The sequence below is a fragment of the Danio rerio genome, chromosome 22 (assembly GCF_049306965.1).
Source record: "Danio rerio strain Tuebingen ecotype United States chromosome 22, GRCz12tu, whole genome shotgun sequence".
Taxonomy (NCBI): Eukaryota; Metazoa; Chordata; class Actinopteri; order Cypriniformes; family Danionidae; genus Danio; species Danio rerio.
In genome coordinates this window covers 32,386,949-32,400,898 of record NC_133197.1, presented here as the reverse complement: position 1 = coordinate 32,400,898, position 13,950 = coordinate 32,386,949, and the positions used below count along the sequence as shown (strand labels likewise).

The window sequence follows — 13,950 nt, the reverse complement described above, 5'->3', positions numbered from 1 at the left end:
TTGTCATTACATTTTAAGATGATACGTCACATTTTTAGATTTAAATAAATGTAAACTAAAATAAATATATTGCACACAATCACGTACAACATGTGGATTACAGTCAAATATTACAATATATTGATAATGTAATTTAACTTACAGAGCTGAAGCTGAAAACTCCTCATGTCGCATAGAGTAAAAAGCTACACGGAGTCAATTCCCCCCAGAAGTTCAGATTAGATTGACTGAAGCACTAAAGCAAAATAATATGAATCTTAGACTCACAACACTCACTATGAACACTAAAAACGTCAACTCCGAATTTGATCCTGATATGTGATGAACTCAAAACAAAATCGATTATTTACTTACTCGGTCATTCCGCCGCCATCTTGTGGTGAAGCAAACTTACAGCATTTTGGTAACAATTTAAATAATACGCTATTTTGATCTCACTCACATTGGCAATAAATTTTTCAAGAAAATTTTGATTATTTACATTTTCAAGACACAATAATCAAAAAACAAACTCGCCTGTAGCGAGTGATGCAGATCTACTGTTGTGTTTCCACTCACAGATGTTTAAATGATCTCAGTGTTCCAGATTCATCAGGTTCAGACCATAAAGATCTCAAAGCTTCTAATCTGTGAGTTTCCTCTAAACATTTGGTTATATGGGTTTTGTTTTAATTTCATACCTCAATAAATGTGTTTCTCTCGCAGGTCTGTTGTGGTTTAAAGCCACTGAGTCTACAAACTTAGCAGTAACATTAGGAGCTGATGTTATTATAATGTGATCTTGATATAAAGGAGATTTACTGGTAAAGAAAGAAATCTCCAGATCCTTCAGTGTTAATCTTGTGCACTTTTAACAGCATATATGAAGGAGGACATATTATTGTGTCAAAACTAGTGAACCACAAAAAGTGCATTTTCACTCTTCTGCGGTCAAAAACATAGCTGACTGATGCTGTTTGTCATTAGTTTTCAAGAGACCATATAAAAGGACATTGTTTCTGGTTTTGTTTTTTTCGCTTCAGCTGAGTTTAACCACACAATATAGCATGTGACTTTCTAGACAAAAACAAGTTGCACAATTGCAAAAATACTATTAAATTGTTTTATATTTCTCTCTGAAAACTTTAAAATAGTAAAATCAGTTCTGGTTATGACCTTGGCATTAAATCTGAAATATTTGTGTATGTTTTGTTGCTTATACACTGCTGTAAATTATCCGTATTTGAGGAGCTACATAGGCCAATAAAACCTTCAGTTTACTACAGTATTTATTAGTTTATCAGTTGACGAGTACATAATACTACAGCATGCTGTAGCATCTATTATTGAAGTGTTGCAAATAACATATAGTATAATATAATTTACTATAGCGTGGTTTTAAAAACACCATCACCATCATTTTTAGGATAAATTACTATAGTATTTATTTGTGTGTAAACACAGAAACAAAAAAGAGAGACTGTCACAATGCCAAATGCTAAAATCTAGCTTGTAGTTGATTATTTTCACTATATTTTATCAAAGCAAAACAGTTTTGGACAAAATGAAGACATTTTTTACTTATAGAGCTATAGGCTTAGATAATCATTATATTTTTAACATAAATGGCAGCTTGTTCTTGATTAACAGATGCAAAACTACTTGCTGAAAGCTGTGAGTTTGTGGCAAGATAATGAAATAAAGGGCGACTTTTTGAGTGGTGTTGTTGGTCAATATTGCAGAGGGATATTGCTTGACTTCTGGATTGCTGAGAATGGGCAAAAACATATTTACAATAAAATTAGAAATGTAAATTCTTTAGTATTAATGTGTCAATATGGTTCAAGTTCTAGTTACCAGCATAAAACTATAGGTAGTAGTAATAGATTCTATTTACTCAAATGCATGTTTGAGGCCGTACTTCTTTACTTTACCATCACATAGTTTAAGTGCATTTGTAAAATATAAATCATTTTATTAAAATGCATACTTTCAGAAATATTTTGGATCACTTAAATAAGCAGCATGCAAAAAAATGTCATGAGTATTTATTGCAAAACCATATAAAAAACGATACAATCAAGTCGTGTTGCATTTCAAGTCCTGCGAGGTTACAGATACCATCCCATCTCTAATCTCAACTGTCCAAATACTTTTGAGAGTCACTCTATATTTTGTAGTGTACAGAAATTATTCAGTCTGTTGTTTAGCCCTTTCACAAGTTCTAAATACTCCCGCTGCCCCTCCTGGGTGAGCTTTTTTTAATTGTGACTGTTATTTAGAAAATTATTTTAAGTTTATCAGGTGACACACCACAGCCCCAATGGGTTACGTCTATATGGTGTTTTGCTTCCCTTTACTGTAAGCACTGACAAACATGCAAACTATATTGTGAATTATCTGATATTCTAATTACCATATATATTATCATATTATTTGATATATGAAGGATTATGAGTGTTTAAATCAGGGGTGCCCAAACTCGGTTCTGGAAAGCTGGTGTCCTGCCAAGTTTAGCCCTAGCCCCAATCGAACACAGCTAGCTTATCAAGCTGTAAAGCTGTGGTCACACAGTTTAAGCTTCCGAAATTCTGTAGTACGGCGCTGCGAAAAGGGGTGAGATTAAACAAGATGATTAGACATAAAAAAGGTCAGAGCTCACCACACCAAGCTTAAACTTTTCAATGCAGAGAACTGCAAAACTTGTGTTTCTGGTCTGATGCATTAAAAGTGCAGTGTGACCACAGCTTTACACAGCTTTCTAGAAACATCCTTGCAGGTGTGTTGAGGCAAGTTGGCGCTAAAATCTGCAGGACATCGGCCCTCCAGGATCAATTTTGGACACTCCTGGTTTAGACTATGCTGCAGGGGAGATTAGAGCTGCTGGATTTACAACACGTTTATTCATCATTTTCCTCCGAAACATATAAAAGTGGCTGTTTAACTGCGAGAGAAATAGAGTAAATGTTGGAGTAATATAAACAGTGTCTCTAATGTGAATAAAGCACATCGTGCAGTTATTTAAAAAATAATGATTATTGTCACCTCTATAGTCACCAGCGTGTATTTGCTAGTAGTCATGTGTATTTGAATGTCTGAAACCTAAAATAAATGTTGTTTGTTTGAAAACACTGATAAATTGTGATTTATGACCAGCACTGCACATCTTTTTCTATGCCTCAGCTTAAATGAGATTTTAATTTTAGCAGGTTATGATGTACGTTTTAATCACATGGGTGTGATTGTACATGTGAAAGAGTTAAGATCACACAGAGTCACTGACTCTGTATAAAGCACAAATCCAGCATAGAGGGGTTCAGTAAATTTGGTTTTGAACGTGTACAAGTGATTAAGTGTGTTTTCATCAGGGACACTGAAGAAGGACAAAATGCCAGCCGGCTCGTCTAGAAACACCCCAATTCTGTTATAGGGAGTTGTTGGGAGAGGAATATAAACCCCCATGTTATCATGCCAGACAATCAGTTTCTCTCCAATAAAGCAGCTCAGAATCCAGGACTTGTCATTGGCTCCGAATCGACAATCAAGACTTTCTCCTTTCCTGCCGATTCCTCCATAGGACACCACCATGTCACCCAGTCCTTTCCACTCGGCCTCCCAGTAGCAGCGTCCAGACAGACGCTCTTTACACAGAATCTGTGGGAGGCCGGTAAATCTGTCTGGGTGATCAGGATAAATCATTGGCTCTGAGTTACGCACCAATGTTTTGTTGTCCTCTGCAACTGAGAGCATTTCATGTGCAGTATTTGGATCAAGAGTGATATTACACGCATCTACGAACAAGAATAAGGAACATTAATAGGAGCACAAATACACAGTTAAATATAAACACAACACTTTCATTTTTGCTCCCATTCTCAAGAGGTCAATTCAAAGTTTTTTTTCTATGTACGCAAAAGGCCTATTTCTCTCAAATATAGTTCACACATTTGTCTAAATCTGTTAGTGAGCAACGGGCTGTAAGCACACAGACTTTTAATTTTCAGCTAGGCAGTCCAAGAGCTTCGGGTGGACTATCTTTCCATAACAAAATTCTCACGTCAAAAATCTGATTTCTTTAACCCTCTACCACTCGAATTATGGTAAACCTGTAAAAAAATATATTTTACTTTTTTTTTCTTTTGTTAAAATGGCTTAACTTGAAGTGATGTAAAAAAAGATTTGGAATTTTTTTTTTTTTAAAGTACTTTGTGAAATGTCGCCATTTGGCAATTGGCAACAACGTCCAACAGTGGACCTACCTGAGAAATTTCTAATTTAAAACTTTCCCTATAGTTAATCATTTATTTGTTTGAAATAATTTAATTGGTGTTGCAGCATTATGAGCTTAAACACAGAACTTATAAATTACACCTTATACATACTTTACCACAACTCATATTCCGACAGCTTTCATTTATTCTATTTTTTTTTTTTTGCTGAATATTATTAAAACAATCATAATATTGTATTATTATATATACAACATACAGTAAATATAAATATTTTAACCAGCAAATATTACAACAAATAAATAACAAGTCTAGTATATCCAGGTGCATCAGAAAAATGTAGCTACTAGCCAACAATATTTATATATTATACTATATACTATACTCTGCCTGTCTTATCTGCATCTGAACTTACTTATCTGAACCGTCTCAATCAAATGTCCAGTCTGCATCATTCTCATGGTCACTAAAACCCATCTCATTCTCACTTTCATCTGCAGGAAGAGCCAGTTCGGTCCTTTTTTTCTTTAAATTCCCATAGAACATAGTGGTGCTCGCTAATACACTGTTCCCTGTATTGATATCTATTCAAAACTATATTGCCATTAAAACTAGATTTTATCCTTGATGTAAATGCCATTAACACATGACTAAAATCTGGCCAAATCTGCCCACTGGCCTCTGTCCATCATGGCCTCCTAACCCTCCCCATATCATGATTGGCATATTATCACTCTGTCTCCTCTCCACCAATCTGCTGGTGTGTGGTGTGCGGTCTGGCGCAAAATGGCTGCCGTTGCGTCATCCAGGTGGATGCTGCACAGTGGTGGTGGATGAGGAGATTCCCCCCCATTGTGTAAAGCGCTTTGAGTGCCCAGTAAAGCGCTATATAAATGTAACAAATTATTATTAACTATTATTATTATTATGACTAATCAACATTATATTATTAGCATTCATATTGTTATTGTTACAACTTAAAAGTTCACAGCTGACCTAGCTAGCTAGCTAACCCATTGCAATATTGCATGTTCCACTATTGCACAGTTTTGCCATTTGTTAACACACACATTTGATCGATTTACAAAAATTAATTTCTTTATTTTTTTTTTAATTGAGTTGTGAATATGTCATCATGACTTACTAGAGGTGATGTTTCAGATTTTTTTTGTTGATCTGACATAATTTGATCCTTTGTTTTTATTGACGTTTACATTTGCATTTAACAACTACTCACAATAATTCTGTCAGAAATCGCGCTACAGAAAAACACTAGATGTCATGTGACTTAAGGCTGATTTATACTTCTGCGTCAAACGTCGGCGTATGCTAGGGCGCTGACGCATAACCCTTCGCCGTTGCCATCGCCGTCACTGATGTGCACCTCTCAAAAAATGTAACTACACGTCGCAACGACGCATAGCGTAAGCTCTGTGATTGGTCGGTTTGGTAGCACTGACGAGTCTGGGCGGGACCGAGAGCCGCATGAATGGCGCGAGCGATTGTTTACAAGTGTGGAGTCCCGTGAAGGAGCTCCGGATGAAAAGTTTTGTTTTGTGTTTACCTCATAGTTAAAGTTGTTGCACGTCCGCCGGTTCCTGCCTCAAAATGAGCGAGTTTGAGCCACTTGTACATCCCGGAAGTGTTCAGGAAAAGCAAAAAAGCAGAGAAGAAACTCGACACAGAGGAACATTAACACCTCACTGCCCACTAGCGTTTCGGAAGTGTTAATGCAGACCGACAGAGACAGCGCGCAGAAGTATAAATGCACAGCCACGCGCGTTGCCTGCGCCGTGGGTTACGCCGGTCACTTGACGCAGAAGTATAAATCAGGCTTTAACCAAAGCACATCATTGGCTACTCTAAGGTCTTCTCTTTCCAACAAAAAAATTTATATGTTGGTCTTAAAGAAACAGTGGCAGTGAAATGAACATAGGTATCATGTTACCATATGGTTACGGCGTGCAGTAGAGGGTTAAAAAGCAGTGATCTTCACTGCCTGTTAGATATTCAATATGAAGTGGGTATAGATCAGACAAGAAGCACTGCAATAAATTCCATTTCCTCCCACCATGTGTTTAAAATGACAGTTTATTTTACCCCAGTATTTTCAAAAGAACTTCTGCGCTACTGTTGCTACTGACGGTGCTAGTGGTTACAATGGCCTTTTATCTCACTTTATGCTTGAACAACTAAATTAATGCTTAAGTCTATTTAACTGAATGTATTGTAATGATATTACAACATTAATGCTGTAAAAACAACCTTGTGCAATTAAAAATAGTCACATTAAGCTTTCACCGAGAGTTTATCGTTGGCTTTAAAACTCTAGCTATACATAGAGCCTATTCTCCTGTCGAGATCCATCCAGCTCAAGCAGGTTTGGCAGTACATCTAACCGGCCTCACAACCACAGCTGCTGCAACAATCGGTTTGCATTACCAAAGAATTTCTGCACAAACAGTCAGAAACCGTCTAAGGGAAGCTCGTCTGCATGCTCATCATCCCCAGTGGGTTCTTGACTGCAGTTAGTCGTTGTAAACAACATTTGATGGTATCTGGCACTTTGGAGAGTGACCTCCTATTGAATGAATCCCGGTATTCACTCTACGGGGCAGATGACAGACAGTTTTTATGCTGTTGTGTGGGTGAGCGATTTGCTGAAGACGGCGTTGTGGCATTGAAGTTACGGCACATTTGGCATGCTATTAACTTTGAATGCAATGCATAGAGATACCATGAAGTCCATAGTTGTGCCATCTATTCACAAACATATGTCTGTCTGTCAATTCCTAGAAGCTGAAAACATCCCAGTTTCTCCATCCTGACCTGATATGTCACTCAATGAGCATGTTTGAGATGCTCTGGATTGGTGTGTATGACAGCTTGTTCCAGTTCCTGCCAATATACAGCAATTTCACACAACCACTGAAGAAGTGGACCAACAGTCCACAATCAACAACCTGATCCAAGTATGTGAAGGAGATGTGTGGCAATTTACTGCATGAGTGGTCACACAAGATAATGACAAGTTTTCTGACAATATATGAGAGAAATAGGCCTTTTGTAAACATAGGTAGTCTCAGATCTTTGAGTTCAGCTCATTAAAAAATAGAACAAAAACAAAAGTGTTAAATTTATATTGTTGTTGATTGTAAGTTGCATAGAAATATTTACTGGTTCTGATGTTTGATGAAGAAAAATAGGTGTGTTGACCTACATTTTAGTAGTTCTTCTCTAGCCAGGGTCTCTCCATTATGATCCTTGGTACAGACTGTGAAAGAAAAAGGGACAATTGTTCACTGAAATTGTGTGGAAGTGAATGTTGGAAAATTAATGAAATGGGAAGATGAAAATCAAGTTATGTTAAAAGAGGGATTTTTTTTCCAAAATAAAAGATTTTTGTTAAACTGTAACAACTCCAGGAAAATACGTTCATTTTAAAATATTTTTGTGGTATTGTTTTATGTCATTTACATCATATATTTGATTGTTAATAGTACATTTTTGGATTCTGAATGGTAGAAAAATCTGTTTTTAACCTCAAAATGCAGCCCTTTCCTTCTGTCCACCAACGAGCAGTTTTGTGGTGTTTGAAAATTTACAGAGAAATTAAAACACAATTATTACAACACTGATGACTCAAAAGGGTGTAATTGTTCATTTAACCTATTGTTTCAGTGTAATATATAAAGACGTTATTTCAAAGAGTTTTATTTCAAGTATAATATTACTTTTAAATCTAGGGATAGAAAAATGCACTTTGGGAAATTCTCCCAGGAACTTACATTTGCATAAAAAAAAATGTGACAGGGCCTGAGCTTGTTGTCCTCAAAAAAAAAAAAAAAAAAAAAAATTCATACAAAAACAAGCATAAAATCATTCAATTCAATGATACAAGCATACTTAATCAAAGCTTCTCCATTAAATTATGTCACTTCCAAGTCATTGGGCCTTATCGTACACCTGGCAATAAGGCACAAGATGTGTTTGCTCCGACATGTTGCTATTTTCAGACCAACGCAACCTTAATTTTTACTATTTTCCGTCATGTTGTTTAAATAGCAAACTCATTTGCGCCGCTTTGTTGACTCATGGGTGTTCCGGTCAAGAAAAGAGGTGTGTTAAGCCGCATTGTTGGCGAGTTGCTATTTTGAGGAACTAAAATAAACTGCGCAATAGACCAGCTGAAAACAGGTCTAAAGTCCAGCGTAGAGCGGGTTAGTTGGTTTTGGACCATATTGGGCATAGCATACGAGTTTGGATAAAACTCAGTTTTTGACCACGCTTCATTATCATTGTTAAATTATATGTTGCTGGAAATTAGAACTGAACTTAAAAAAAGTTTTGAAACAAATCTTTGCACTTAATAAACAAAATTAAATATATAGGCTAAAGGGTGCTTTAGTGAAGTAAGTTTCTATTGTTTCCTTATCCACGAAAGAGATAAAGAGAAGATAAAAGTAAAGTCCGATTGGAGGACGCTTATTCTTTATCCTGGCGCTGCAGGGCTCGGTTTTTCAAAAGTAATCCACTAGGATTTTGGATAATAAATTGGATCAAATTAATAATAATAATAATAATAAATTGGATCAAAAAACGGATTACAAAATTGGATTAGATCACATAATCCAATCTTGGTTTTGATCTGGATCAAACCTTTAGTTTGGGTTTTTCAGACCTTTTTGTAGGATTTGGATCACTTTGATCCAAAAAATCTGGATTAAACTGATCCCATCAGAAGGGTGGATTCAGCCTGGATTTCATGCCCAAAATGTAAAAAAATTTATCAAATAATAATAATATTTTGGATCCTCCAGTATCTTACAAGATATCTTATTTATTCATAAGGTTTTAATTGTATTTGTTCATCCATCAGGCTACAGTGATTAGGTAGGCTTTAACGTATTCAGCCTTTCAGTATAGGCCTACAGCAAAGTAGGAAGAGTTTGGCCTCGAAAAATATTCTCCCAAACAGCTGTCAAATTTGATCAAAAACAATACATTTTATTCTGTCACTAATGGATAAATATATATATATTATCTTATATATATATTGTCTTCAGAATATTTATTAGTGATGCATGCAATGATTAAAGAATAACCGAAAAAATGCAAAGAATGGCAATTACTTATTTTTGAAATCACTTTCAACAATTGCAAAAAGAGACTGAAAGGGCAGAAGCACAGCTTTGTCTGGCAGAGAAACAACTGACTCTCAATCAATTCGGTGGGCTGGGGGACCGCACTTCTATGTACAGTTGCGGTCGGTCTGAAAACCGCTCTAATTGGTCCACAGTTTTTAAGTTATTAAATTGAAAAACAAGGACTGGGTGTGTTTATATCACCCCAATATGATGGTCTATACACTATATATACACATATGTTTGTCCAAATAGCTTGAAAAGTAGAATTTTCACCATAGGTGCCCTTTCATGAGTTATGGGTGTGTTTTGAGAATAAACCAATCAGAGTCTCATCTCCCATTCCCTTTAAGAGTCAGTTGCGTCGCACCATGGTGTATTTGCTATTTACATGGCAGACTTTGTAAGTGGAAAAACTGAATGCTTCACTAGTGAGAAAACAGATAAACAGCATCTGCAACAAGAGGAAAAAGAACAAGCCTGCTCCATTAGGTCTTTACGTTCACTTTCTCTATTTCGTTGGTAAGGAACCGTGTTGTACGCACAGACATTAACCTACATAATTAATTTTTTGTTAAGTGCAATTGTGCAAACATTTGTTTCAAAACTATTTCTAAATTCAGTTCTAATTTCCAGCAAAGAATAAATGAACAGTAATAACGGAAATGTGCTCAAAAAACGGAGTTATATCCAAACACACATGCTATCCCCCATATGGTCCAAAACCTGACAGGTGAACAAATCCAAGCTTGTTTTTAATAAAACAAATATAAATATGCATATAATAAATACTACTACTACTAATAATAATAACATTATACAAAAGCAAATTGTCATGAATAAACTAAAAAGAAGCCCCTCGAGATGAAGAAGGCATTAAGGTACTGGTTTTTATATTTATGTAGAAAATAATAATTTTTAAAATATTTTAATTCTTTTACATTTGTAAATATATTTGCTTATTGCTGTACAGGCTTTACCTGCATGTTTTAAGCAATGAGTATGCGAGGCGCACAACTAACGCACTCTGTGCTGGATTTTAGACCTGCTTTCAGCTGGTCTATTGTGCAGTCTATTTTAGTTCCTCAAAATAGCAATGCGCCAACAATGTGCCTAAACACACCTCTTTTCTAGATTGTACATGAATCCACAAAGTGGCCCAAATGAATTTGCTATTTAAACAATGTGGCGGAAAATGGGAAAATTAAGATTGCGCTGGTCTGAAAACAGCAACATGTCGAGGCAAACAGGTCTTGCACCTTATTGCGGCAGGTGTATGATATGGCTGCCATTTATTTTTCCCACTTACAATGTCCGTAATGTATACTATAACTCATTAAGAGAATAGGTTCAACCCTGTTAGACCAGAGTGTATTATTCCATCCTTAAAATAGCAAAAGTGGATTCTGAAACGTGGGGACAATTGTAAATTTATTTGTTTTATATATTTGTAGTAATTATTTGTAGAATTTATTTTAATTTCATATTTATTATTATGAAATTATATTATTTTTATTCAATTTAATATTTTTCATAAATTGATGTGAAAGATAACAACTTGAACTTGTTATTTCTGAAGCTTTTTTTTTTCTAAATAACAGTTTTTTACAAAACAAAACTATTAAAGCTGTAGATTTAATTGTGCTGAGGACAATTACAATGACAGGGTTTGTAGATTTGTAAAGTGTTTTTTATTAAAATAAAACATGTGAGAACCAAATAAATGACATATTCCTTTACAGAACAACTCACAGAAATAAACCGTCAGCCCATTTTAGACATTTTTGGGATGAAACAGTTTTTATTCACTGCATTTGTTTTTATTTCAGTGACATATAATGTACGTTTCTGGTAGAATGTCCCCTTTATTATTACACTGTATGCCCATTGTCTGTATATGACCATCAAACATAGTTTGACAACTGTTAACTTGTGCTCACCTTTGATTGAGTAATAATCAGCAAATATCAGCAGAAACAAGCCAAATATCCTTAGTCTGTAACAAAAAATAATAAAGTTGAATTTACCTTCGGTAACACTATCATTTCTTTACATTGAAACAAATCATGGTATTTGGATAATCACATCACAAAATAAACAAATCGCAAAAGTTGAAGTAATAAAATATTTACAGCTCTCTCTTAATCGACATATTTCGTGTCATCTCTACATCCTTTCAACCTAAAAGCATGAATACATTCGCTTTTTCAAGCAGGTTTGTTTCAATAAAACTATTGAGTGGTGGACACAAACCGTAAAGTACGTTTAACAACAACAACCGCTGCAGTCCTCTTGTCCAAGTTATAGTATGAATATGTGCCACAGCTTTATTCAGTGTTTGGTGATATTTGATTTTGCCAAGAAATGTTATTTATGTTAAACTTCGTTATCGCAAATAATCGACGGCATTAAACTATCACGTAAAAATGTAACGGTACACTAGCTTATAGAGTTGGTTTTATATTCGCACATTCGGCCTTCTCCCCTAATAATTTCATAAACGTATTATTTGCAAACTCTCAAAATAGCGAAATTATATTAGCAGCCAATGACTATCAAAGTACAAAGTTCACAGTCAAATAAACAGTGTTAATGTTGTTTATAAGTCACATTTGCATGCTAATTCTGATCGAATATTCAAAGTAACATGGTAAACTGCTAAATGAACCAACTTTATCACTAAGTTAACGTTAGCTTGGTAAAAGTGGGCTTCCTGAAAAACATATAACGTTAGAAATATTCAAGCAAAAATGAGTGACAAACCTGGAATTCTCCATCTCTTAACTGGTTAAACGAACTTTAAGGCGACACGCTGTTAAATAGTTGCGATTAAATGTGTATTAAAAGCAGTAGCCTACGCCCTAATTCAACCGCTTGTTTATCACTTTTGCTTGTCAGTGTTGCCAGCTCCTCTCGAAATGCGCAACCTTCTATCTTTTGCAGTCAAAAACAGATGTGGGAGAAAAACACGTAAGAGTGAGACAAAATAATAAATTATCGTATTTTCAGAAACTGCACTCAAACGTTAAACATATTAAAAGTAAAGCCAAGCTTTTTCCTATCTGGTAATATATATATATATATATATATATATATATATATATATATATATATATATATATATATATATATATATATATATTTTTTTTTTTTTTTTTTTTTTTTTTTTTAACGGTAAATTATCCATATTTGAAGAGCTTTAATTACTGGTTAATGCTATTTTTTATATATACATTTACATTGGCTACTCTTTTATCTTGATTTCAGTAGACAGTAAAATTGTGGTTTTAATTTGGTGCTTATTTTTTATAAGTTTTATAAGTTGTTTTTATTTATACTTCAGCAAAAGAAAAAAAAGGTTTTATTGTCCTATTACATAAGGCACTGATATTTGACTCTGTGAAATAGTAATAATGTTTGTCAGATCCTTTTTTGTGTGGAAACTTTAGACTCTAGACCTACAAATCAGTTAATATTTGCTTTGTTTGCTTCAATAAGTAAAGAAATGAGGCATAATTTAACCAACTATAGTAAAAAAGCATTTAACCTGTATGTAAACTATTCACATGCATATAAGCTAAATATACTTACCATGCCATAGTAACAAGATAATTGTTTAATGCAATTCAATTCATGTTTATTTATATAGCACTTTTTTACAATGCAGATTGTGTGACAGCAGTTTAACATTATAGTGAATATTATAGTGAATTGTAATATTATTAAGTTTAACAAGATTTTACATTGCAACTTCTAAAAACATTTAATACAGGAGACATCGGACAATCCCATTTCATAACAGTTTTACTCTCAGCTTTTAAACTCTAGACAGCTAAACATGAATTCAAAACTTGAATAATCTTATCACAGAAATTATATATGCAAATATATAATGAAGTGTCCATTGATTGATATATATATATATATATATATATATATATATATATATATATATATATATATATATATATATATATATATATATATATATTTCGGCTAGAATAAAAGCAGTTATTAATTTATAAAAAAAATAATTTTTTGACAATATTATTAGCCCCTTTAAGCATTTTTTTCCCGATAATGTACAGAACAAACCATCATTATACAATAACTTGCCTAATTACCCTAACCTGCCTAGTTTACCTAATCATCCTAGTTAAGCCTTTAAATGTCACTTTAAGCTGTATAGAAGTGTCTTAAAAAATATCAAGTAAAATATTTTTTACTGTCATCATGGCAAAGATGAAATAAATCGGTTATTGGAAATAAGATTTTAAAACTATTATGCTTAGAAATGTGCTGAAACAATCTTTCCTCCATTAAACAGAAAATAGGGAAAAAATAAACAGGCGCTAATAATTCTGACTTCAACTGTGTATATAATGTGTATACTATGTTAGTAAACAAAGGACGAATGTGTCAAAGTCATTGATATATAATGGCATTTATAAGTTTATAAATGTTTAATGTTTATAATTTTTTTTTTCAGAGCTTAATGACATAAAAAAATGACGCTGCTGTCAAACATGGGATTGATTGCGTTGTGAGTTTGTTTATATGATGGGCTGCAATTTTTTATTTATTTGTAATGACACTTC

At 34.1% G+C, this 13,950-nt stretch overlaps 1 protein-coding gene across 1 annotated transcript; it reads right to left on the bottom strand.

The window, feature by feature from the left end:
- Window positions 1-2,012: 2,012 nt before the first annotated feature.
- On the bottom strand, window positions 2,013-12,203 carry zgc:171679. Its single transcript, XM_005161821.5, has 4 exons — window positions 12,116-12,203; window positions 11,293-11,348; window positions 7,429-7,482; window positions 2,013-3,770 (listed from the first exon to the last, which is right to left on the bottom strand). Exons 1-4 carry the CDS (start codon window positions 12,127-12,129, stop codon window positions 3,208-3,210), a joined length of 687 nt encoding a protein of 228 aa, XP_005161878.1. The 5' UTR covers window positions 12,130-12,203; the 3' UTR covers window positions 2,013-3,207.
- Window positions 12,204-13,950: the final 1,747 nt, after the last annotated feature.